This window comes from Mustela nivalis (genome assembly GCF_964662115.1).
Source record: "Mustela nivalis genome assembly, chromosome: 4".
NCBI lineage: Eukaryota > Metazoa > Chordata > Mammalia > Carnivora > Mustelidae > Mustela > Mustela nivalis.
The window spans coordinates 102,321,324-102,346,107 of record NC_139023.1 but is presented as its reverse complement, the minus strand read 5'-3'; the positions used below and the strand labels follow the sequence as shown (position 1 = coordinate 102,346,107).

Here is a 24,784-nt window from a genome sequence, read left to right as displayed (position 1 = left end):
AAATAAATAAAAATAAAAAAGCATTCTACCATTTAAAATTATAATGAACAATTCTGGTAATGAATGAAAAGAAATAGTACGTACATTACTAATTTCGGCAAAAATTGGTACATTTTGGCAAAATGGCAAATTTTCAAGAGTTGAAAAATCTTTTTATTTGATCACTTTTCACAATTTATCTTAACAAGACAGAAAAAGAAAAGGAGTAAGGGAGATGGAGGAGAGGAGAGGAGAGAAGAGAGGAGGGGGGAGGGGAGGTGAGGGGAGGGGTAAGGAAAGGAGAGAAGGAAGGAAGGAAGGAAAAGTGAGCTATATATAATAAGATAGTCATTTCAGATACTTAGAAGAAAAGGAAGGGGGAAGAAATACACTCCGTAATGAAATGTTTATATAATGCATATCAACATTAAATGCATAAAACACTTTGCAAATCATAAGACTGTACAGGAAGAAAAGAAAATGATAATATCCAGTGCTAAGTAAAGTATATAGAGTTAAATATTGCATCTGTTACGATTCAGTCATGTAAAGTCATGAAGCACAAGGAAAGGTTAATCTGTTAGACTAAAGTTGGGATGGGAATAGGAGTTAATTCTTTTTAAATCTCCATTGTTATTGTTATGAGAGTAGATTTACGTTAATTGCTCGCTCAATAGGATATGGCATGTTTGTAGCCAAGTATACCATATTAAATGTATCTTTTGGGGTATCAATAAATAAAAATTCCCTCCTCACTTCTGCTACAGACTGTGTGAAATTTATGTTAAATCCCCACTACTCCTCAGGCTATTCTGCTATAAAACCATCTTTTCAAGACATGAAAACAATATTTACAAAATTAAAAAAACTTTTATGCCAATTTGGTGAAAGCATTTACTTTAGATTCTCACCTTTATATGTGATTTTAAAACTGGCAACAGTTCTATTTCTTTTTTTTTTAATTAAAAAGCAGAAATTTGTATTTTATAAACATATATTTTTATCCCCAGGGGTACAGGTCTGTGAATCGCCAGGTCCACACACCCCACAGCACTCACCAAAGCACATACCCCCGCAATGTCCATAACCCCACCCCCCTTCTCCCAAACCCCCTCCCCCCAACAACCCTCAGTTTGTTTTGTGAGATTAAGAGTCACTTATGGTTTGTCTCCCTCCCAATCCCATCTTGTTTTATTTATTCTTCTCCTACCCACTTAAGCCCCCATGTTGCATCACCACTTCCTCATATCAGGGAGATCATATGATAGTTGTCTTTCTCCGCTTGACTTATTTCAAGTTCACCTACCAAGGAGTGCAGTTTCAATACCAAGGAGAGCAGCAGAATTCCAGAGGAGGAGAAAGCAAAGCACGGAACAGTTCTATTTCTATTTGTCATTTAGGGGAAGCTTGGTTTAGAAAAGAAACCGTATACTAGGGATCAGAATGAGGGCTCTAGAATTAGGTAAATCTGGGTTTGAATCCCTTTGTCCATACTGGATGAGTATCCTTGGATATGTTTCTTTTTTTTTTTTTTTAAGATTTTATTTATTTATTTGAGACACGGAGAGATAACAAGAGAGAGTGTGCATATACATTGGGGGGCGGGTGTAGAAAGGGAGAAACAGGCTTCCCACTGAGCAGGACCCTGAGATCATGACCTGAGCTGAAGGCAGATGCTCAACCAACTGAGTTGCCCAGGTACCCCCTGGGTAAAGTTCTTACTGTCTCTCTGTACCTCCATTTCCTCATCTCTAAAGTAGCACAAAAATTATATATACCTTCTAGGGTTATCATGAATATCAAATAAGTTGATGCATATAAAGTTCTTAGCATAATGCCTCCCATGGAGTGATTCTAGGTGAACATCAGGTATTGCTGTTAGTTGGCTCTCTTTAATCTGCCATTTTTACATAGCAAGTTATCGGGTCTAGGGGTGGTCAGAATAAGGTACATCTTTAATACTGTAGGACTTTGTTCTATAATTAGAATAATTTCCATTATAGCTAGAATATTCATAGACAATATTCCTTGATGGCATCTTTAGTGCTCTAGTTCTATCACATACAAGATATTATATTAAGTAATATAATAATAAGGGCATGGGAGATTTTTCAGGAAAAGCTTTGCAAACTTATATCCAGATACATTATTTCTTGAGTCCCACGGAATATATGTGCTTGAGGAGAAAGGGAAGAGTAAATTTTGGTCCTTCTGAAACCAATGCAGCCTCCTACTCTATTCCCCAAACCAACCCTTAGGGTTTGGATTATCCAGGAAGATATTCAGACTCTCTAGATAATCTGCACTTTTTTGTTTTTCTAGAAAAGTCAATAATGAAATAATGGAACTTATCCAAACTGCATTGAGGGACTAGTCCAAAACCTAATCCAGCCATTATCAGGAAAGCTAGAAGAGGACTAAGAAAACCTTTTTGGAATAAGCAGCGAAAATTTGATGCTAATAAAAAAGATATGAATGCAGATTGCATCCTGTTATTATTCACCAAGCAATGTGGAGCACTTATAATGAACAGGGCTGTATATCAGCACAGTGGAGAAACAGGTGGCATTATCTTTGCTCACAAGTAGCTTACATTTTTGTGATCAACAGATATCCATGAATGGGTACATTATGAACTAGCAAATGCAGATGAAATACAGTTCTGATGGCATGATTGTGAATAAGGCTTAAATCCTAAGGGCTTTTTCTAGCAAGTAGTATTCTTCGGGATCTTGTTAGTTCCACCAATAACAGGTCTTGAACTTTCAACATTTCATTAACTGAAAGAAGAGGCTGGGGCAATCACCATTGCAACAGCAGGACTACTATTTTTTTTTTTTTACTCTCAAAGCCACTAACTGGTAGTTGGAGAGCTGAACCTCCTAAGAATCTGTTGAGAGAGTTTCCAGGCTCAGCAAAGTTCACCCTCTTGCTGTCAGGTATACAATTAGACATTTGATGTAGCTCCCATGTTAATTATAAAGTATCATATTGAATTAATAAATGCTGCAGTTGTTGCCTTTGCAATGAGAAAAGACAGTACCGAATAATTCAGCTAGCTCTCTCTGGTTGGCACTTGGCAATGTTAGTTATTTAGCACGTCAACCTGACCTGGGTTATGTTGCAAAAGACCACATGGGGCAGCTCTGGAAGCAAATCAGCAATCCTAGCATAAGGGTCACACAAAGCATTCTGTGCACATTTAACAAGTTCAAATACCATATGCTACAAGCTGGGTTTCCCCTGTGGACTAAAAGTAAACATGCTTTGCCACTTGTTTAATTGGTGAAATATTTTATTTTGGAGGCACATTTCACTGAAAGTGTTCTCCAGAAGTATTTCTAAATTTGAGAAACTTGAACAGTATACTGATAGAGAGAAAGAGTCTATTCTTGGAAAAGTTCTTTCAATATAAATATGTCCAAATTTGAAAACAACTCTGCTTGAGCATATGAAAAGTGATTTATAAGTAAATGCAGTAATTGTTTTATTATAATAGTAGAAATGACAGTAGAATATTTCATCTTTTCTCCTCCTAGAAGATCTTGATAAATATTTCCTCAACAAATAAATAGCCTAGGAAAAGAGAATTCATTTGGCTTTTATACCTAATATTAATTTCCTGGTGATTTCCACTGGTATTTTAGGATAAATTTTGAGATCCCAGTAACCTAATTCCTTGCTACTCAAGGCATGGCCCACAGACTAATATCATCAACCTAGCAGCTTGTGAGAACTAGAAAATCAGAATCTTCACATTCAAGTCTGGGAAAACCTGACTTAAAGCAAATGAAGTCCTTTTGAAATTAATATCAAAAGCCTACCTTAAATTGAAACACAAGGGAAGTGATCTCTTGAATGGTGACAGAACCAGGATGATGTTTGGAAGGTCCAAAATATTACTTGCATATATAATATAGCTGTATCCAAGTAATTATGAAACTTTGAATAAGTTTCTAACCTGTCTTAGAACTATACTTAAAAAAGAAAAGGCCAAGAAAGAAGTCTTCTAACCCTAATACAAGTTTTCTCATGTCTTCAAGTGCCTTGGGTTTTATTTCCTATAAATTAACAACAGGGCTATCTTTTTCACCCTAGGTCACTTCTAGTTTGGCCATTGCCTATGCCTCTGTCCCCTACTCTGCCCTGGCCCAAAACATGTGTTATATGCATTCTAAATATGCTTTTAGCCCATGAAATGTAAAAACAGCATGTATCGTCAAATCCCTTGTTATTTCAGATAGATCAGGAAAGAATTTACTCGTATGTGTGACATCTACTCTCACTCAACGGGGAACAGTCAAATAAATATCTAATCCTTATAATAGCTCCCTCTTCAATACATAGTCACTTCTATTATACTTCATACCATCAGACCAGATGTCCATTTTTTTCCCTTCTGTACAAAGTAATTTATTTATTTATTTATTTATTTATTTATTTATATTGTGTTTTATTAAGTTAACCATTGTATAGTACATCATTAGTTTTTGATGTAGCATTCAATGATTCATTAGTTGCTTATAACACCCAGTGCTCATCACAACACGTGCCTGCCTTAATACCCATCACCCAGCCACCCCCTCCCTGCATCTGCCTCCCCTCTGAAATCCTCAGATTGTTTCCTGGAGTCCATAGTCTCTCATAGGTAGTGTCCCTCTCTGATTTCTCCCTCTTCAGTTTTCTCTCCCTTCCCCTATGGTCCTCCATGCTATTCCTTATGTTTCTCATATGAGTGAAACCATATAATTGTCTTTCTCTGCCTGACTTATTTCACTTAACATAATCCCCTCTAGTTCCACCCATGTCAGTGTAAATGGTGGTCATTTCACAAATTTATTTTAAAGATTTATTTATTTATTTGACAGAGAGAGATCACAAGTAGACAGAGAGGCAGGCAGAGAGAGAGAGAGAGAGAAGCAGGCTCCGTGCTGAGAAGAGAGCCCAATGCAGGACTCGATCCTAGGACCCTGAGATCATGACCCGAGCCGAAGGCAGCGGCTTAACCCACTGAGCCAACCAGGTGCCCCATTTCATAAATTTTTAAAGAATCTTCCATAAAGACCTCTTTCACATTTTTCACCTTTATAATTTTATTGTTCTATGAACTTTGTAAGAGTCTTTCCATACATTTAAAGGGAATTCTATTATTTTCTCTATGCTTTATGGTCTTTCTCCTATGGCATCTTTGTTTTTCCTGACTGGCCAGCGCATTCTGCTTTTGTACTCTTACTGGGAAAAATTTCCCACCAATCTACAGACAAAACTTTGGAAGGAAATAGGTTAATTGGTTTGGTTCTTGGGCAGAAACTTTTGTACCAATCAGTCGTATAGGTTATTGACATTTTTATGGGTGCGCCTTCGTTGGCCAGGTACCCACTTTGGTAATATTACTGTCTGACTCTGCACAAAGAATTCAATGTTCACAGGAACATCGACCATGGTTGGCATCTAACCTGATTGCTCTGAACAGTTCAAGATTAAATCATCAGAACTTTGAATTAACCAGTCACTCCATATTAAGATGCAGACACTACCTGCACACATAAAACTACTCATCAATTGCTTTAACTTTAATACACATGAGAGGTTTCCAATCTAATCTGTAGGGGTTTAACATTGGAAGAGAAGTCCTGAGATCGATGGATACTTGATAGAGCAGAGGTGCTAAAAAGAAGTCAAGGAAGACTTAAAAGAAAGATTAAAGACACATGAAGGATAATTTTTCCTATTTTTGTCCAGAGCAGACCTTTGGCTTAACAGTAGACTTATAGATGAGATTTTTCCAGAGAGGTCGGATCACTTGAAAGATTATATAAAGGCATAATATGGTGATTAAGACTGTGTGACAGCAAGGGAAGCAGAAGATGGGTCAAGAAGATACATGAGGAAAGGCAACAAAGGGTGGAGCCTAGACAAAGATGAAGAGGGTAGAAATTTTGAGAAGTATAAAAAGTAACAAGATTGTCTACTATATAAACTTCTTTGGTGGACTCAAATATTTAAAATCAGCATCCACATAATAGATATATGTAGACAGCCATTATTTACTTCTAGAACTTGATGGTCCATATGCATCCGGAGACTTCCAGAGTTTTTGAAATTGTATTCCCTTTATAATTTCTTGAGTAATGGACAATTTGAAATAAACAGCATGTCAAATATCAGGTCTTTCGGTAGGGTAATGCAGATGGTCCCAAACATTGGGTGCAAAAAGAAACACGGAAATTACCTAGGTGGCAAAAGTCAAATAAAGTAGCCTCTCATATCAATGAATTTCACAATCTAGACAAAGCTTACTCATTTCTCATGCAAGAGAAAATCTCATTCATTTCCTCCAATTTGTATAAAAGATTTTTTTAAATCTTTTCAGTATTAATTAGACCGAACTTCTTAAAAAAGATTTTATTTATTTATTTAATACAGAGAGAGAGAGCAGAAGTAGGGGGAGAAGCTGGCAGAAGGAGAGAGAGAAACAGGCTCCCTGCTAAGCAGGGAGCTCAATGGGGGGTTCAGTCCCAGGACACTGAGATCATGATCAGACTCTCATATGTTCTTATGCCTATTTGTTGTTGCTGTTGTTGTTGTGTTGTATTTTGTTTTGTTTTGTTTTTCACATCATCCAGGTCTTATGAATGAAATAAGAAATGAAATGAAATGAAATGAAAACTCCTTTCTGTGTGTTTGGCAGAATTCTAAGATGGCCCCTCAAGGTTCCTGGCCCTGGCGTATATGCATGCCTTCTCCCAGTTACTCAAACATGAATCTGGCTCCTGCTGTGAAAGGATTTGGGGGATGAAATCAAGGTCCCAAGTCCGTTGACTTTAAATTGGGAAGATTAACAGGATAGATCTGACCTAATCACATGAGCCTTTTAAAAATAGACAATTTTCCCTGGCTGTTAGCAGAAATCAGAGATTCAAAGCATGAGAAGGATTTCACATGCTGATGCTGATGTGAAGATGGAGGAAGTCAAAGAATGTGGAAGGCAAGCCTAACCCAGGCTGAGGGCTTGCAGGGAAACAAGGACCAGAGTCTTAAAACTGCAAAGAACTGAATTCTGCTAATAACAGCACAGAGTTTGAGAGTGTATTTTTCCACAGAGCCTTTGGATGGGAACAAATCCTAGTCAACACCTTGATTTCAGCCTTCTGAGACCCTGAGCAGAATAGAGTCACACTGTGCCAGATTTCCGACCTGCAGAGTCGTAAGATAATTAACAATTGATGTTTAAATGGCTATGTTTATGGTAATTTGTTGCACAGCAATAGAAAACTCATCTGCCATTCTAATTTTAAAAAATAATGTAAAAAGCATACCAGTCATTATTTATATATGAACCTATTATTCTTCCTTCGCAATATATAAAACTATAAAGTTAATATTATTTATGTGCTTGATTACTTGCTAAATATCTTTCTTCTAATATTAGACTGTAAGTTCAATGGGTGAATGTAAAAAGTGCTCAGATGTAAGATTTGCTGAACAAATAGATAAATGCTTAAAATTAAACAAAAGTTTTTGAACAAGATTTTTTTATCAAATCTTTTTTATCTAAAACTTTTCAAATATTTTATTACATTTTTATCAAATGTTTTTATCAAAACACCAACCTAAAAAGCTATGGTTTTATTGTTGTTGTTGTTGTTATATCTTCTACTTGTCAAGATTGCTGTACCTATCTTTTAACTTTTTTATTTTTATTTCTATTTTTTCTAGAGAGCGAGAAAACACATGTGCAGCAGAAGGGCAGAGGGACTGAGAATTCTGAGCAGGCTCCATGGGCAGGGCAGAGCCTGAGGTGTGGCTTCGTCTCACGACCCTGAGATCATGACCTGAGTTGAAATCAAGAGTCCCATGCCCAACCCACCCACCCACCCAGGAGCCCAGCTGTAGCTATTTTTTAAAGACCTAAGACGTTTCCATAATATGAATTTTGATTTATATTTAAGATTAAACAACATGGGAAATGCATAAAAGTTAAAATTCGAATTCCACCCACCCAGGTGCCCAGCTGTAGCTATCTTTTAAAGACCTAAGACATTTCCATAATATGAATTTTGACTTATATTTAAGATTAAACAACATGGGAAATGCATAAAAGTTAAAATTCTAAAGGAGTCAGCTGTGTACTTGGTTCACTTCCAATGCTACTTTTTAAAAAAATGTTAGTCTTCATTGATGTGGAATGTCCAAACAAATGTGCTAACAAATTATTCCACAGGCCATCTATAGAAATCATCAAGAAATATATCCTCTTACTTAAGGCAATCTTTTTATGATAATTTTCTCAATTAACAGTCTAAGTCAGATATTTTTGTTGGCCTCTCTATGTACATTTTCCATCATCCTACATTCTGCTAGAGGAAGTTGGCCTCTAATAAACTCTATCAATGGACTCCTATATCCCCTTACTTCTGGTGAGTTTATCCAGTGCTCTCCAAGAAAAATGCTATGATGTATGTGTTATATGATATAATATGATATGAAATGATATGATACTATTTAAATATATTTTTAACTTTAATAATTTTCTAAGTATTTTATATTTACTAGTAGTACATTTTAAAAATTAAAAGCAGATGAAATTAGTATTAAAAATCATATTATTTACTGTTACATAATAAATACATATTTAATAATGTAAGTTAGTATTTAATAATATATACATTGAATATGTCTAAAATATTACCCTTCCTATTTTTAATTAATGTAAAATTATTAATGTGACATTTTACATTCTTTTTAATACTAAAGTTTCAAAATTTAGTGCATGTTTTACACTTATAACCACTCTTCAAGTGCTCAGTAGCCATCTGCAACCAGGCTACCATGAAAACAGTGAAGTTTATCCCAAAGGGATCAGATCCCTGACTCTTTCCCTGTGAGGTCATCTCAGATTGTTTTTGTCCTCTACCCAAGGTCATAGCTCTTTTAAAGGTGGCTTACTTAATACACTGCTCCCCTTTTGGGTTCTGATAATCATTCCTTCATCTTGCCCCTTCAAGCTTCAGGGTTATAATAGTGTTCTCCTTTGTGATTTCCATAAGTCTTCTCTAAACATCTTTAATGTCTCTTTATTAAAACCTTCTCAAAGGCCCTTATCAAAGGGCATATTTGAGTATGCCCTCTGTTTCCAACTGGGACCCTCACTGACTTACAGTTCCTTTACTGGGATTTCTCTAAAGGAGCTAAGGGCTTTATTTCTTGATTATTACTTCAGGAATGATCAATTCTGAATTCATACTTATCAAATAATAGGGTTGTATACCTAAAAGGTAAACTAATAAGCAGAAGAATTAATTAGAATTTGCTAAATTAAAAGTTGTTTAATGTAATTATAAAAGTCCCTAACAGAGGTTTACCTGCTGTTCAACTTAAAAAAATATCATGAGGGCGCCTGGGTGGCTCAGTGGGTTAAGCCACTGCCTTCAGCTCAGGTCATGATCTCAGGGTCCTGGGATCGAGTCCCGCATCGGGCTCTCTGCTCAGCGGGGAGCCTGTTTCCTCCTCTCTCTCTCTGCCTGCCTCTCCATCTACTTGTGATCTCTCTCTGTCAAATAAATAAATAAAATCTTTAAAAAAAAAAAATATCATGAAAAAGTTGCTAGGTTTTTAAAAGTTGCTACAATCTAAAAACTTTAAATGCCAGTATTTTCCCAGGTTTCAGGACTTTTGTACACAATATTCTAACATGAATAAAAATTCTGGAAGTCTTGACAGGTCTTACATTTTATGGATCAAAATATCTTTTTTTCAAAAAGAATGTAAGAAACAAAATTAAAAGTTATATTATGTAATATAGATATTGACTTTGTTAACTTTATTATTGATTTCTAAGGTTTATGTTGATTGAGAAGGGCTGTTAAACCACTTTAGGAAGAGAATCATAAATAATTATCTTTCTAAGTGGTAAGTAATAAATAGACCTTATTTTTAAAAATCTTTGGCATGTGTTTTTTTATAAGAAACCTTACTTTAGGGGCGCCTGGGTGGCTCAGTGGGTTAAAGCCTCTGCCTTTGGCTCAGGTCATGATCCCAGGGTTCTGGGATCAAGCCCTGCATCGGGCTCTCTGTTCAGCAGGGAGCCTGCTTCCTCCTCCTTCTCTGCCTGCTCCTCTGTGATCTCTGTCTGTCAAATAAATAAAATCTTTTTTTAAAAAAAGGAAATAAAGAAACCTTACGTTACTCATTTATGGAAGAAAAGAAGATTATCCAATTGTGTATTATAATCCTTCATGTAAGCTGTTTGGGGACAATTTTTGAAAACACTTTGGACCTTGGGAATGAATGTCTCCTTTGTGATATACTGTGATCATAATTTTGAATTTTTATGAAACAAAAAAATTTATTTATCTTTCTCTAGGGAAATTCAGGCCTTTTAAATGAAATATTTGTTTTTGTAGATGTTTTTCTACCTAAGGTAGCTGTCCACAGGACAGACGGAAAAAATCTATGCTGAAATGGAAAGTATTTGGGGTTCATAAATTGACCTTAACCTAATGTGATGAGAATATTTTCTCCTCTAAAAAGTAAAGTGCCTGTCTTTTTTCAGAGATCAGTATGGTAGTAACCACACTTCTGGAAAACATATTTAAATGAGATTCCATGAGGTATAGTAGAAACAAAAGCACTTAAAAAATCAGTGTTCCAAGTTAAATACCATTTGTCTCACTGATACCAACCAATGCCCTCTATGTTTTGAAATAGTTGGCAGATCTCCTGAGGACCATGATATTATGGGTACAGCCAATTTCTTGTGGCTAAACTCACATTTATGTATTGGTTAAAATAAAAGGGGAATGGGAAGGTTGCTCTTAAGCTGTGGTCTTCACTGATGCATATGTGGATTCATCTTAAGAAACTCAAATTTTAAGGACAATCATTTGTAAAACCACAAAAGGGTTACCCCAAACCTCGGCCACTTAGAATTGGCCACAGAAGCCTGGTTTTGAATAACAAACGCTGTCAAACAGTAAATTAGTCTCCACGCTTACCCTCTTCTGCTTCTGCTCAAAGGGAAACAGTTTAACATGTTAAGATATAAACTTGTTGAGTAAAAAATAGTCTCAAGGAGTGTATTTCTTTTCTTGTTTTCTTCTGAGAATGGGTCTAATGAGTTACCCAAAATATTGTCAATATTGTTGATGTGAAAATCTCTTAGTCAATCAGTAAGCAAAATGTCACCCACAAAATTCAATGATCTAGGTTTTTAGGTCATTTTTCCTCAGTAAAATGTTGACAATCGTAGCAAAGAAGAATATTGAAGGAAATATTGTAGCTCAGAAGCATTTTGGGATGAAAGGTAAGTAACAAACCAAAATATATGTAAAGGTTAGCATCTTGCCACAGAAGGACTACAGTGGGAAGCCAAAGGTATTATATCATCAGAGCTTTCCAGAGTTTTCTGATGATAATGAAGTCATATTTCACAACTAGAGAATAGTAATGTGGTGGCAACATTGAGTGGGGGAAAAACGCTACTTATTTCTTTTTATTTTTAGTTGGCTGTAAGCCCAATGCTGTATTTTTTATCTCCATGACTATTTATTTTACAACTAGAAGTTTGTACCTCTTAAACCCCTTCACTTGTTTTATGCTACTTAATTTTAAAGTAAAAAATTACATCAATAGCATTTATTTAAAAATGATACAAAAATTCACTAGCAAAACCTGGCTTGCTTTTCTCAAAATTATTTTTCCTAAATATCTTCCATCAGACACATAATAAATTACTGACATTATGTTACACAACTAGTCCTCATTGTAGTATGATACTGAGAGTATCTTTGTGTAAATACTCGACTTTCGATTTTTGCTTTGTGGTTGCAAAGTAGATAATTACAAAGTAGATAATAGTATAATAATTGCAAAGTAGATAATGTTAATTTACCCAAGTCCACATAACAGGTTGTCAAGAAATTTGATACTATTGATTGGTAGCTCCTTTTTAAATTTATATTTATACCAAATAAGACTTCAGGTTCTAGAAATCTGTTTATTCAAAGTAATTCTTGACTTTCTTTGAAAGAAATGTATAAACATTTCTAATATATGTATAAATGATATAATATATGAAATGTATAAACATTTCACTAATAATGTTAACATCAGAGTGTAAAGGGCATTCTTTCCAGTGGAATGAAAACACCCAAAGAGAGCATTTTTAAAAGTCCATTGCAGGGAAACTACTTAACCATTCAAAAAAAACCACACACACAAAAAAAAAATCAATGTGTAAAAGTTTCACCTCTTTCCTTTTAAGTTGCGTAGATGTGAAGTCCCACTTGTTTCCTCCTTTGAGTGAGAGAAGCATTTAGAACCACTTGCCTGGAAGAGAAACACTCTACTGCTGCACAGGCCTCCCTGTGTCAGCTGCTTCCCACCGGGAAGTGAACACAGCTACCTTAAAGAAAAATTTGCATTAGGTCATAATTTTCCTCTTTTTATGTTTTCCTTGCATTCTGAGGAAGTGGAATAGGTTCTCAGCTGAAAAATAGACCTTTTTTTCTTCACAGCAAATACATATTAGAGGTAGAAGACACATAATTTTTTTTTAAATGAGGGAAAGAGTTTAAAAGTGTAGTTTGGGGGCTTGCTTTTTTAATTTTTATTTTTAAAATTTTCCCCAGATTGGCTTTTGTTTTCCTCAAAGGCATTATCAGATAAAATTTTCTCTTAAATCTTTTTTAGAGCCTGGGTGGCTCAGTGGGTTAAGCTTTTGCCTTCAGCTCAGGTCATGACCTCAGGGTCCTGGGATCAATCCCTGCACTGGGCTCTCTGCTCAGCAGGAAGCCTGCTCCCCCCTCCCCTGCCTGCTTCTCTGCCTACTAGTGATCTCTCTCTCTCTGTTAGACAAATAAATAAAACCTAAAAAAAATTTTTTTAGACTTGAGGATTTGAAGCGACAGGCGGTTAACTTGAGTATTTCTTTTCCTTTTTCTTACCTGTTTTCTTACTACTTGTTGTTTCAGAAAGTTATGGAAACACCTAAGAAACAAATACTAAGTTTGTCATTCCAAACTTAAATTTACATTTGCTTAAAATTTAGAACCTTTAGGGCGCCTGGGTGGCTCAGTGGGTTAAGCCGCTGCCTTCGGCTCAGGTCATGATCTCAGGGTCCTAGGATCGAGTCCCGCATCAGGCTCTCTGCTCAGCAGGGAGCCTGCTTCCTCCTCTCTCTCTCTCTCTGCCTGCCTGTCTGCCTACTTGTGATCTCTCTCTGTCAAATAAATAAATAAAATCTTTAAAAAAAAAATTTAGAACCTTTATTTACTACATACAGAACTGAATATTGCAGCAAAAATTCTAGTTCTTGTTTTGTATCTTTTAGGTATAAATTTCAGATTCTCAGTCACTTCCCATTATTCAATTTTTCATTATATATTTATAATTTGAACATGTTTCAATCATGTGTAGAACATACAGGATTAAATATTTCAAGTTTTGTGCATATCTCAGAATTAAATTCAAACTGATTTTTTAAAAAGTAACTTTATAAAATTATTACTTATAAACTGATTAATCAAATTCAAAATATTTCTGCTAAAAAATTAGAAACATCCTTTGTTATTCTGTTACATATCCATATTATTCATAAAGTACATGTAATTCTCTATGGAAGGTGTCAACAAATCCATACATAAAGTTTCTCAGACCACTTGTATATAGTTATCTGTAATGCTTGTTTAAAAATGTAGACTCCTAGACCACACTCCAGCGTGAGTAGATGAGAATCTCTGGGAGTAATATCAGAAATTATCTTTTTAAATAAACTTCCCAGGAAATTTTTATGCATTCTAAAGTCTGACAGCCATTACCCTGGAGGCTGATCCCTCCATATTAAAAGAAAAAAGGAAAAATTGGGTTTTGTTGAGTTTTTGGTCATCTAATCTGGTATACACACACACACACACACACACACAAGCACACACACACACACACGACATACACCATCGCTTATTTGGAAATAATAATCCATTGTATTTGATGGATGTAAATATAATTAGGGTATATGCTAAACTGATATAATAAAGAGCCACCAAAATACCATGCTTTAGATAAAACAGAGTTTATTTATTTCTCATATGTGATCCAGAGTATGGAGGTAGCTCCAATCCAGGAGGTCAGTTGGGGATCCAAGCTTGTTTTAATTTGTTCCCCTGCCTCCTCTAAAGTGTTGGCTTCAACACTGTCTCATACCATCATGTTCACAGTCTGGCCCATAGTGGGGTGAGGAGATGAAATCCTTTTAAAAATGTGATAGACAAGGTGTATACGTTAATTTTACCTATTGGCAAAAACTAAAAGATTTTTTTAAAAACAGGTTAGTTTATATGATATGCCAGAAGACAGCCAGATTCTGCTAACTTCATTAGAAAATTCCCAATATTTCTTCTTAATGAATATATTCACATGGGATATAATAAATGCTAACAAATAATTATTTTTCTATAGGTAATTATGGCATTTAATGGGCCTATTCTCTTCCATCTTTTCACAGAAAAGAAAAAGGAGTTCTACCACTGTCCTTTCAAATTTTTAATTTACAACCGGCAGATGAACCAGAAATTTAGTCATTTCATCTGTGAAGTGCTAACTGGCTTGGTAAATGTATAAAAGTATTCATGGATAGAATCCTATAAAAAGTAAAGGAAAATTAAACAGCAGACCCTAAAGAAGAGTAAACAAAATGATGTGTATTCATCTACCTTGTCCCCAAGAAGGATCCCTGAACCACAGTTACATTTGGTCTTACTACAAACATTGGGTACCTATGTAGGTACAACCAGCAAGCTGACTGATTTTTCTTCTTTATCACTTTTGGAGAATGACATGGGAAAGAGTTGCTCAATCAAACCTTAGTCTTCAAAAATCTCAAGCCTGATCACATCCTTCTCCTGATAAAATTCATTTCATGATATCCCATTGCTCTTGAATTAAAGACTCTTTCAGTTGAGAAGAAAATAAACCCAACATAAAATAGACTGCCCCCCCAAATGTGGAAAGGCAGGAGATTAACTCCCATAGTAAAGAATTTCAAGGATATATTGGGTTCAGCTAGATGAGGCAGCTCAAATGATATCACCAGGACTGAGTCTTACTATCATTCTGCTCTCATTTCGTCTATTTTAGCTCTGTTTCAGGTAGGTTTTTCATTTATGATAGGTGCTAGAAGCTCCAAGACTGTGGTCTATATTTGCAGCAATCTCAACAGAAATAATATGCCTCATTGGTTTTGATTTAACTAGGCTGCATATGAACTTGTGGTTCAGATGTCCAAAAGCAATCACTAAAGTCAGAGGTTTATAATGTCTAATTGGCCAGGTCCATGTCGATGTTGAGCTTCTAAGGCTGAAAGTGAACTCAGATTCACCTAGGCACAGGCAATGAGAGTGGGGTGGATGGGAAGGGAAGAGTAGTTCCCTTGAGAAAATCAGGTAGTGAATCTATGAGAAATGGATTCTGGATACACAGATAGCTATTACAGTTCACCTCAGGCTACACCACTTCCACATATATTTTTCTTATACTTAATTTTTTTTATATTCCCCAAGCCTACATTAGGTAATATCAGATGGAATCAGAAACATATGTACCAGCACCACTCAAGTTTTATCCAGTTACTGCATCCAGGCTGAGTCCAAACTCTCCTTAATGCACTTTCCTCATGGTTCAGAAACCTACTGTAAAATGATACATTTAACCATCTCCAACAAACATAATATACATTTATGAGGAGGAAACAAAACAACTACTATAAACACTTCTATTGGAAAAAAGTGGGAAATGGGAAGAGAGGCAGTATGCAATATACGATCTGCACATATACTATCCTTTGGACTGGAGTCGAGGGGTCCCTTTTCTTGAATTCAAAGTGAATTTCTTGGGGATCCCTTTCTTCTGCTTTTGGATCTCTCTTCTGGGGTGATTTCCCCTGAAATCTGTCCTATATAGCCACAGCTGAGAAAGGCACTGGGGAATATTCACTTACTGATCATCATAACTGACTAATAATGCTGTTTCTGTTAGCATGGCTTTAAGATCCCCACTAAGTATTGCCTTGGGGGTTGAGCAATCACAGCCCTGAGTTTTACAGGTGTTTGAGGTTCTCTGGTAACGCAAGTTCCTTAAAATCTTAGTAAACTCTACAATCTATTTGTTTCCAGTAAATTCAGCGAGTTAACGATACAAGTCAGAGTTAGTATTGAGGCCTAATCCTTGATTCTAGATTCCAATCACATTCTTTCTGTCTTCTATTGACCTTGATGTTCTGTCAACAGGAGTGGGAAGGGCTTCTACTTTCAATCTTATTTTCTAATTTCATTCTGTGCTCTCCAGCTTCATGAGTACTAAGTTTAGATTGGAGGAGAGGACCTGACTCTTCAAACCACAAACAGTTAAAATGCTTCTGACTCTTGGCTGTTTTGGATTTCAGGATAAGGACTAAAGGGATTCTCTGGTTGTGTTGACTTCTTCCAGGCAAGCCAACTTTTTAAGCGCAGTTTGTCCCTTTTATGGAGGACCTCACTAAACCTCACGTGAAGGAATAATAGTTCACTGCGGTGTTTTCCTCACACGTCTTCCAACCTCCAGTCTCATAGGCCCAGGCTCTGCGTCCCAAGATACCACAGATATCAAGTTAAGCAATCCCTATGTTAATTTCTCCGCTAAAGAAAGAGGGGTCATCATGGCATCTATCCAACCTAGATTCAGCTAATTCCACATTTTAGAGTCTGTTACCGACCACACTTCAATTCTTGTACCATGTTTTAAAAAATGAATCAAGAATGTTCCAGAGCTGAGTGACTAAAACATATTTCAAACAGGATTGCCTCTTAAGAGAAATTTACTATTTCACAAAAGTGAAAAGTTACGGAGTAGATCTGTACATTTATGTCAACTGGACTCATCTCTTTATCTCTTAGCTTGGCTTTCTTCTGTGTTGCTACACTGTAGGAGAGACATTTCCTTTGAGGGAATTGAATTTTTTGCTCCAGCTCCCATTGTTTTAGGTTGAGATCCCACAGAGACAACAATCCCCACAGAAAGAGAATACTTTTCACCATAACACCAGCAAAAGGTTCTGTTAGCCCTATTGTTCCTGACTGACCTAGCTTGCAGTGTACGTTTCTCTCTCTTAGAAGGTCCTTTAGGGGGACAAGAAGGTTATTCTCTGTTTGGCCACGGCTGGTTTAAAAAGTGCTCATCCTTAAAGCTCAGGGTAGACTAGCTCTCCCTGAGGTTCATGGTTTAAATATTGGTCGCCCAAGTGTAGACCATACTGTCATTCACTGCCTGACAGAGGAGGGGAAAGGTTAAGTTGACAAGGAAAGTTTAACTAAGTTTTTCCCCTCCTTTCATCTTCCCCCCACAGCTTCCAAACTTCTCCTTTGTAGTACTTGTCATAATTGCAAGTAAGTATTTAATTTTGCGATTATTTTTAGTTCTATGAGGACAAAATATCTCTCTCTGTAATTTTAAAAAATATTAGGGGTGCCTGAGTGGCTCAATCAGCTGGGCATCTGCCTTCCACTCAGGTCATGATCTCAGGGTGCTAGGATCCAGCCCCATGTCAGGATCTCTGCTCAGCAGGAAGTCTGCTTCTCCCCTCCCTGCTAACATATATGCACATACACCCCCACTCTCATAAATAAATTTTTTAAAACTTTACATTTTTAAAAAAATATTCATTGAATAAAGAAATGAAGTGTGTGAACAAATGAGCAAGCTGAAGGAATATGTAATGCTTGAGATAATGATTTTTTTCCCCATTAATCTCTTTATTTCTGGATCTGTTTTTCCTCCAACTCTTTTTCCTTTGTCCACCAATACCATTTTTCCCATATGTTAGTTGTTCACAATTTTCTAACAGAGAAGATATTTTAGTTGCATAACAACACATGACTATGAAAGAAAAAATTCAGATCAAAAATAATTCTAATTAGATATTTCTGCAGGACACCTTGTCAGTGCAAAAGGCTCACACCCTGAAACAGACAAGCCTGGGCTCTAATGTTAGTTGAGCCATTTACTAGCTCTTTGATTGTAGAAATTTGTTTATTTTCTCCGAACTTTTCCTTATCTATAAACTAAAAATGATACCTACCTGCAGGATTCTTATAAGAATATAAAAACAATATATATTTTGTACCCAGCATTCAGCAGACAATCATTATTTGATATGTATTCTTATGATTATTCTTGGATCATAGAGCTGACACTCTAGTAAAAATCATGGATTAGAAATCATAGCCATCCCTGCACATCACCCAGAGGAGATTCTCTTTCACCATAGGTCAACTTTATTTATGTAATACCTATAGTGTTTCACAATACACCCTTTTGTTTTAAAGGAAGCTCTGACTTCTAGAATCTTATATTATACAACAGACACCACCCCAACCTTGCCCAAAACACCAGCATTTAATTCACGGTACATTTCATGGGCCCCATTCCTCCCTCCGTCCAAAGCAATGATAAAAAAAATCATGAAGAAAATCTTCAGGACCCACTAGAGAGGGAGAAATCAGGCACATCACCATGAAATGAACTCTTTAAACCTGTCAGTAACTATGGAATACACCCTACCTGAACCTTAAGAAATGAAAAGAAAACTTCACATTGAACAGATTAGCCTATCCTCCACCTCAGCTTATCAGCAGAATAATTTTTTTTTAAGATTTATTTATTTAGATCACAAATAGGCAGAGAGGCAGGCAGAGACAGAGGAAGCAGGCTTCCCGCAGAGGAGAGAGCCCGATGCGGGGCTTGATCCCAGGACCCTGGGATCATGACCAGAGCCGAAGGCAGAGGCTTTAACCCACTGAGCCACCCAGGCACCCCCAGAATAAGTTTTTTTAAAAGACCTTGCCTTTTAGAGACCTTGCATGGTAAGTCCTGTGCTCTCTTCTGTGTCTTTAAGCACCCACCTCAATTTGACCTCCCCCATTAGTAAACACGCTTAAGTCTTTCCTATCTTAAAAAATTATTTCCTCAATCCTGTATGCCCCTGTTCTTACTTTGCTATCTCCTTCCTTTTCTTTTGAGCTAACCTTTAAATAGACATTTCCACTCCCTATCCCTTCATCCTTACTTCCTGTTTATCCTTCAGGCTCAGGCAATCTGGCTTCTGTTACCCCTAATCTTCAGCTGAATGGCACTTTGCCAAAGACTGCAATGATTGCACCACTGTCATGTCCAAGGCACACTTCTCTTCACTTGTCTCTGGTGACAGCTCAATGATAGGTGGCACTGCTAACAGGGCAGACCTCCTTCAGGGAGCTTGTCCTTAGTTTGGCTCCCACAACACCACAAAGCCTTCCTCCTTTGGGGGCTCTTTTTCTTTCTCTCAGAACTCAGTGGTGGTGTTCCTCTGTTTCTCTCCTAGAGCTCTACTTTTCTTCTCAGAGCCCAGAGTGATTTTTCCCAGGTGCCATCTTTATGCAGATGATCCACATATTTATAACTGCAGTCTGAATCTGTTTTCAGGGTTTCGGGTTCAGATATCCCACCACTTGTTGCACAGTCTCACAGGTGTGGTACCTCAGGTGCCTCAAACTTAACTTTTTTTTTTAAACCACTGATTTATGTTTCTTCCCATAGCCCCCAAACCCCTACCTCCCTGACTTCTTCTCTTCCTGTTAACTCTACCTCCAATGAAACTCACCAACAACCTTCTCATTGGCTAGGTCAGAAACCCAGGTTGCATCTTTGAACCCTACCCTGCTTCAAAGTACTAATTGCTAAGCTCCATTTCTTCTATGCCTGTGATACCCATGGACCTCTCCATTTCTCTCCTTCCTATTACCTGATCTCTAACACAGATCACTCTCATTTTCCCAAAGTGACTTTCTCTGTCTCCTCACTGGTGTTCCAGCCTCTGCCATTGTGTTCTCTCCCTCTGGTCTCCCCATCGCAATTACGGAGATATTTCCAAAGTCCAAATCTGATCATTTTCTTGTCCTTTAAAACCCATTATTGATTTCGCATTGCACTTAGGCCACAAGCAAAACCCGTCACTGTGATTTATACTAACCCTGATCATCAGCTCCCTATACACTGCTGCAGTCTGAGAGTTCACAGTCTTGCACTTGACTTGCACTTAACACATCTGGAATGTGTTTTATTTTTTCAAATATGTCATGCTCTGTCATGCCCTGGTTCTTCATAGACTCTTTCTCATCTCCACCAAATACTCCTCTCTGACTTTCTAATAATCCCTATGTATTCTTAAGATCTCAGATTAAATCTTACTTTCAAGGGACATTTTCTCTGGCCATTTAAATATGAGTTAAGCACCCTTCCTACTGCAACTAGCACACCTTTCTTCATACATTATACAATGTTTTGTAATTGCCCATTTATAGGTCTCTTTCCCAACTTGACTATAAGCTCTGTGAGGACAGGGGACACACCTTGTTCACTATTATGTTGCGGGGTAAGAGAAGAAATAAGAGTATACTGAATTGAGAAAAATGCCATGGACCATCACTACATAAGTTTAATTTCAAGCACAGAATAAGACTGAGAAAGCAGAACATGGGAGATGCCACCACTAATGTGGATCAAGGAAAAAGAGGTAAGTCATTCTTAAAACACTCTTTTGAGGGGCATTCTATGATGGTATTTCCATCTACCTCTGACCCCTCTGTGTTTGAGCATTTCCTGAGCAGACCCCCATAATGACACAGTTTGACTCAGTTTGGTCATGCACTGATTAAACTGCCTCTCAAAAATGAGAAAATTGAGATACAAATGACACACCGATGTCTCAAGCACCACGAGAAACTATGATAAATTAGAAATTCAGACTTGAACAACCATTTATGCAATTGAAAGTGAAATTAACAATCCTTCATTTCTAACTTTAAAAAAAAAAAAAAAACATTTCTGAGAAGGTGTCCTGACTAGGCTATTTTTTCATTCATCTCAAGTCCTTTGGTAAGCTTCTCCCCAACATCCAATTCATAGCACAACCCCTTCATGAGCAAAGCAATCCAAATGGACCCAACTAAAAATTTACTTCTCTTGTCACCCAAAGCCATGCTTTTGAATTTTATGCATTACTACCAAAATCAGTGCCCTCGTGTGCTACAATGCATGAAGACTCTAAAAATTCAAAAGTAAAAATATATGTTACCAAGTAAAATAATTATTGTCATGAAGAATTAACAATTCTATAATAAATTTGTTCTACACTAGATTTTTTTATAAAGACCTAGGATATGTGCTAAGCTGTTTTAGTTTATTTTATTTAATTTTGTTTTTTGCTTGGCAAGCAGCCCTGTTGGAGAGCATTGTTACTTGTTAGAATTGTACAAAACTTGTCTTTTCATGAAATGGTTTAGAGGAAAACCGCTCACTCAGTCCAGATTGTGTGCGTGAAGTTTCATTCTGAGTTTTGGTTTCATTAGAAAATCTGTGAGTTTGAAACTCTGACTTAAAGTAAATCAACCACCAACACACCCAATCCCCAAGCCCTACTCAATAAAAGAGAAATTATTTACATTAATTTCAGAAATTAATACTTTTTTATTTTTTGCTTTTTATGAAAAGGCGAGTCTGTGTGTTCTTATTCAACAAGTGTGTTTCTTTTATTAATGTTCATACTCCAAACAACTTTCTCTGTGGCCTGAGAAAGGAGAAATCAAGTAACATTTTATCTTTCATAATTTTTGAGCAACTTGTTCTCTCCCTTAGAAATGTTTTTAGGAAATAGATTAGCTCTCACCTCACATTTAGAATGAGCAGAACCACAATGGATGACCTGTTTAAAAAAAAAAAAATTACAAGATGTGGTGCCTGGGTGGCTTAGGTTAAGCGTCTATCTTCGCTCAGGACATGATCTCAGGGCCCTGGGATTGAGTCCTGTATTGAGTCCCCTGCTTGGTGGGAAATCTGCTTCTCCCTCTCCCTCTGTCTCCTTCCTGCTTGTGATATATCTCTCTCTCTCAAATGAATAAATAAAATCTTTTCAATTAGCAATAATCGCGCCTCGGATAAACCTCATTGGCTACGATACTGCCACTGCGCAAAGCTAATAAATAAAATCTTTTAAAAAATACAAGAAACACATATTTCCTAAATGCAGTATTCTCCTCCATGTGGGTGAGCATAGGCAAGGAATGAAAATGTATCATCCTAAGATACAATGTTACAAGCTCCTAAAGCTTCTTTTCCTCCCCCAGGAAGGAATTACAGTTGGTTTATTTGCTTCCCTTTGGCTTGTGGAAAGCATACTGAAGAAGACTTAAGTCTGAGAATTTATCACCTGCTGTGTGACCCTGGGCAAGTTACTTAATCTCTCAGACATGTCCCATCATGTGTTAAACACATGTTCTCTAGTGTTAAAAATTTTTTTAATAAGTTAGATAATAACTCTCTCACCTATTTTCAAGATTATTGTAAATGAGATAAAGCATATTAAAGTTTTCTTGATAGAATTTCAATAACAGCATCTGGACTACAATCCTAGACCATGTCATTTACTTAGACTGAGCTTAGCACTTTCAATAGCTATACTTTTATTAGTTTCTCTTTCTAAATTTTTGGAACATCTATTTTGTGAGTTCATACTACTTTTACCTTTAACAGCAGCCCTCGGCCATTAAAATTATGACTTCATCTTTTTCTGGGTTTTAAATTTAGAGAGAGGCTCTTTGAGTTCTTTTTCCCTAGCAGAAAGTTGCTATTGCTGTTTTATGATTTTAGGAGATTTCAGGAAAGTCTCCTTCATGAAAATGTATCCATATCATCACTACAATTGCACCCACCTGACAACCAATAGTTCTATAGTCTCCAATAGTTCTCACTTCCTTGCCTCTACCTACCCAGTCTAACAAGAGCCCATTATCATAATATTACAGGGAAATAAAAATTAGAGACCCTCAATGAAATTTTCCTTTAGAATTTCTTTCTGATGTTCTAATTGTGTGCGTGTGTGTGTGTGTGTGTGTGTTTCTTTTCACCCTTTACTCCAATATTTCTTTCTGGAACCCTTATTTTGTGGTCTCTGGATGTAATTCATTTTCTTCAGAATAAAAGTCATTACAGACTGCAGAATAATTGTCTCAAAATCAACCCATATTCAATTTAGAGGCATACCTAATTACTGACAGATCAAGGAGGCTTTCTGCCAAATAGTAATAATATTGTACTTTAACATATAAAATAAGAAAACAAATTAAACAGAAGTTGGTAGTGCAGAGTTTTCCGGGAAACTACTTGGCCTCTCCTGCTCCCACTGGCTCTGAGTTGGCATGGGTCAGATCTTATTAGGTTTTCTCACATACCTCTAGAAAGAATGAAACATACTTCTGAATATTTGAAAAAATCAGATGTCAAATAATGTCTACACTACTTCCTTTTTAAATTTTTCTTTCTTTTTCGTACAGAGTATCTATAAGGGACTACACTAACAGGGACCTAAAATTAGTTTAATCTCTATAGCTCTTCCTTCTAGAAGCATTGCAGTAACAGCATGGAGCTATATAATACATTCATAAACTATTATAGGGCCATTATTTGGGGGATAAAAAAAAGAAATTAGAATCACTTTGTCTAATTGTCTAGATTCAAAAATGTTTTTTTTTTTTTAAGGAAAAAAAAGTGTGACAAAACTAAACGAATAGGATTACCCCCATAGGAATGCAAATCCCAAAATATTCTTCACAAATTGAACTCTGGCAATTTCTGATACATATTTCTCAGGGTATCAAGGTATCAATACTGTCACTTATATTTTCCCTGATCTTTCTTTTTCACTACTGATAATCTGGGTCATTCTATGGCTGCTAATTATTTATATTTTTCTCAAAGAAGATTTATCTTTTACCTGTCACAGGAGAACTTACATGAATTCAACCTGAAATACACAATGAGAGTCACAGGCAGCTTTGCTGGGTCTTTGCAAGGATATGAGGTTTCCACCAAACTGTAGAGGGATACACACTATTTGCTCTTTGTCATGGGACACTCAATGAATGATGACATTGGTATGCCTATTAACTATTAATATTCACATATTAAGCTATATCAGTGATTTTTAAACAGAATTGTGCATCTGATTGTCCATGAATATTTTTAAAAAATACTGGTACCTCATCCCCATACCAGACCTCATTAATCAGAATCTCCAAAAGACTCTGGGAATAGAAGAGTGGAAACTATTTATGCATATTTTTCAAGTGCCTCGTAGGTGATTCTGATTCATTTTCCCAATGGAAAGATTCGGTGCTAGCTATCGCATGCTGAGTATTTTATCCCCAAAGACCCATGTCTTAGCAACAATTTCAGTAGGTGGCGCTCTTTCCACCTGCCAGCTTCCCTGTTTGGCGGGAATGAATTCAAAGTCATTCCAGGAAGTTAGGAGCAGATCAAGGACGCAATTCCTTTTTACCACACCAATATTAAAAGCAGATAGCAGAACTTATCTTTCCAATTTGTTAGTGAGGTAAGACATATGTTAAAGTGGTGTTGGGGGGATGAGTAGACAAGACTGTGCCATCACTTTTATCACACAAATGTAATCACCGTTCCAAGAGTTCAAGCATGCCAACTTCCTAACATGAAATGGAAACTAAAGAAACAGAGGAGAGAGTAAATGATGAGAAAAGCCTGAGTAGAGCTTTAGACAAGTGATATTTAAATATATGGATATGGGGGAATACTGATGTTATTGCTAAAAACTACTGTGTGAATAACTTATGGTGTAAATATCAGTATCTCTATGAGCTAAAATGGGGAGACAGTACAGTGTAGTTTGCAAGGACATGAGCTTTAGAACCAGACGAACCTAGATTTA

General features: G+C 36.5%; 1 protein-coding gene across 1 annotated transcript in view; it reads right to left on the bottom strand.

Moving 5' to 3' along the window:
- LOC309863936 (uncharacterized protein) overlaps positions 1-24,784 on the bottom strand; it is a gene marked incomplete at its 5' end in the record, with an annotated part of 59,686 nt that overhangs the window by 30,055 nt on the left and 4,847 nt on the right. Inside the window, 2 exons of the mRNA XM_082729194.1 lie at positions 12,230-12,309; positions 12,927-12,969. Coding sequence (XP_082585320.1) covers positions 12,230-12,309; positions 12,927-12,969 — 123 coding nt within the window. The remainder of the gene's footprint in view (positions 1-12,229; positions 12,310-12,926; positions 12,970-24,784) is intronic.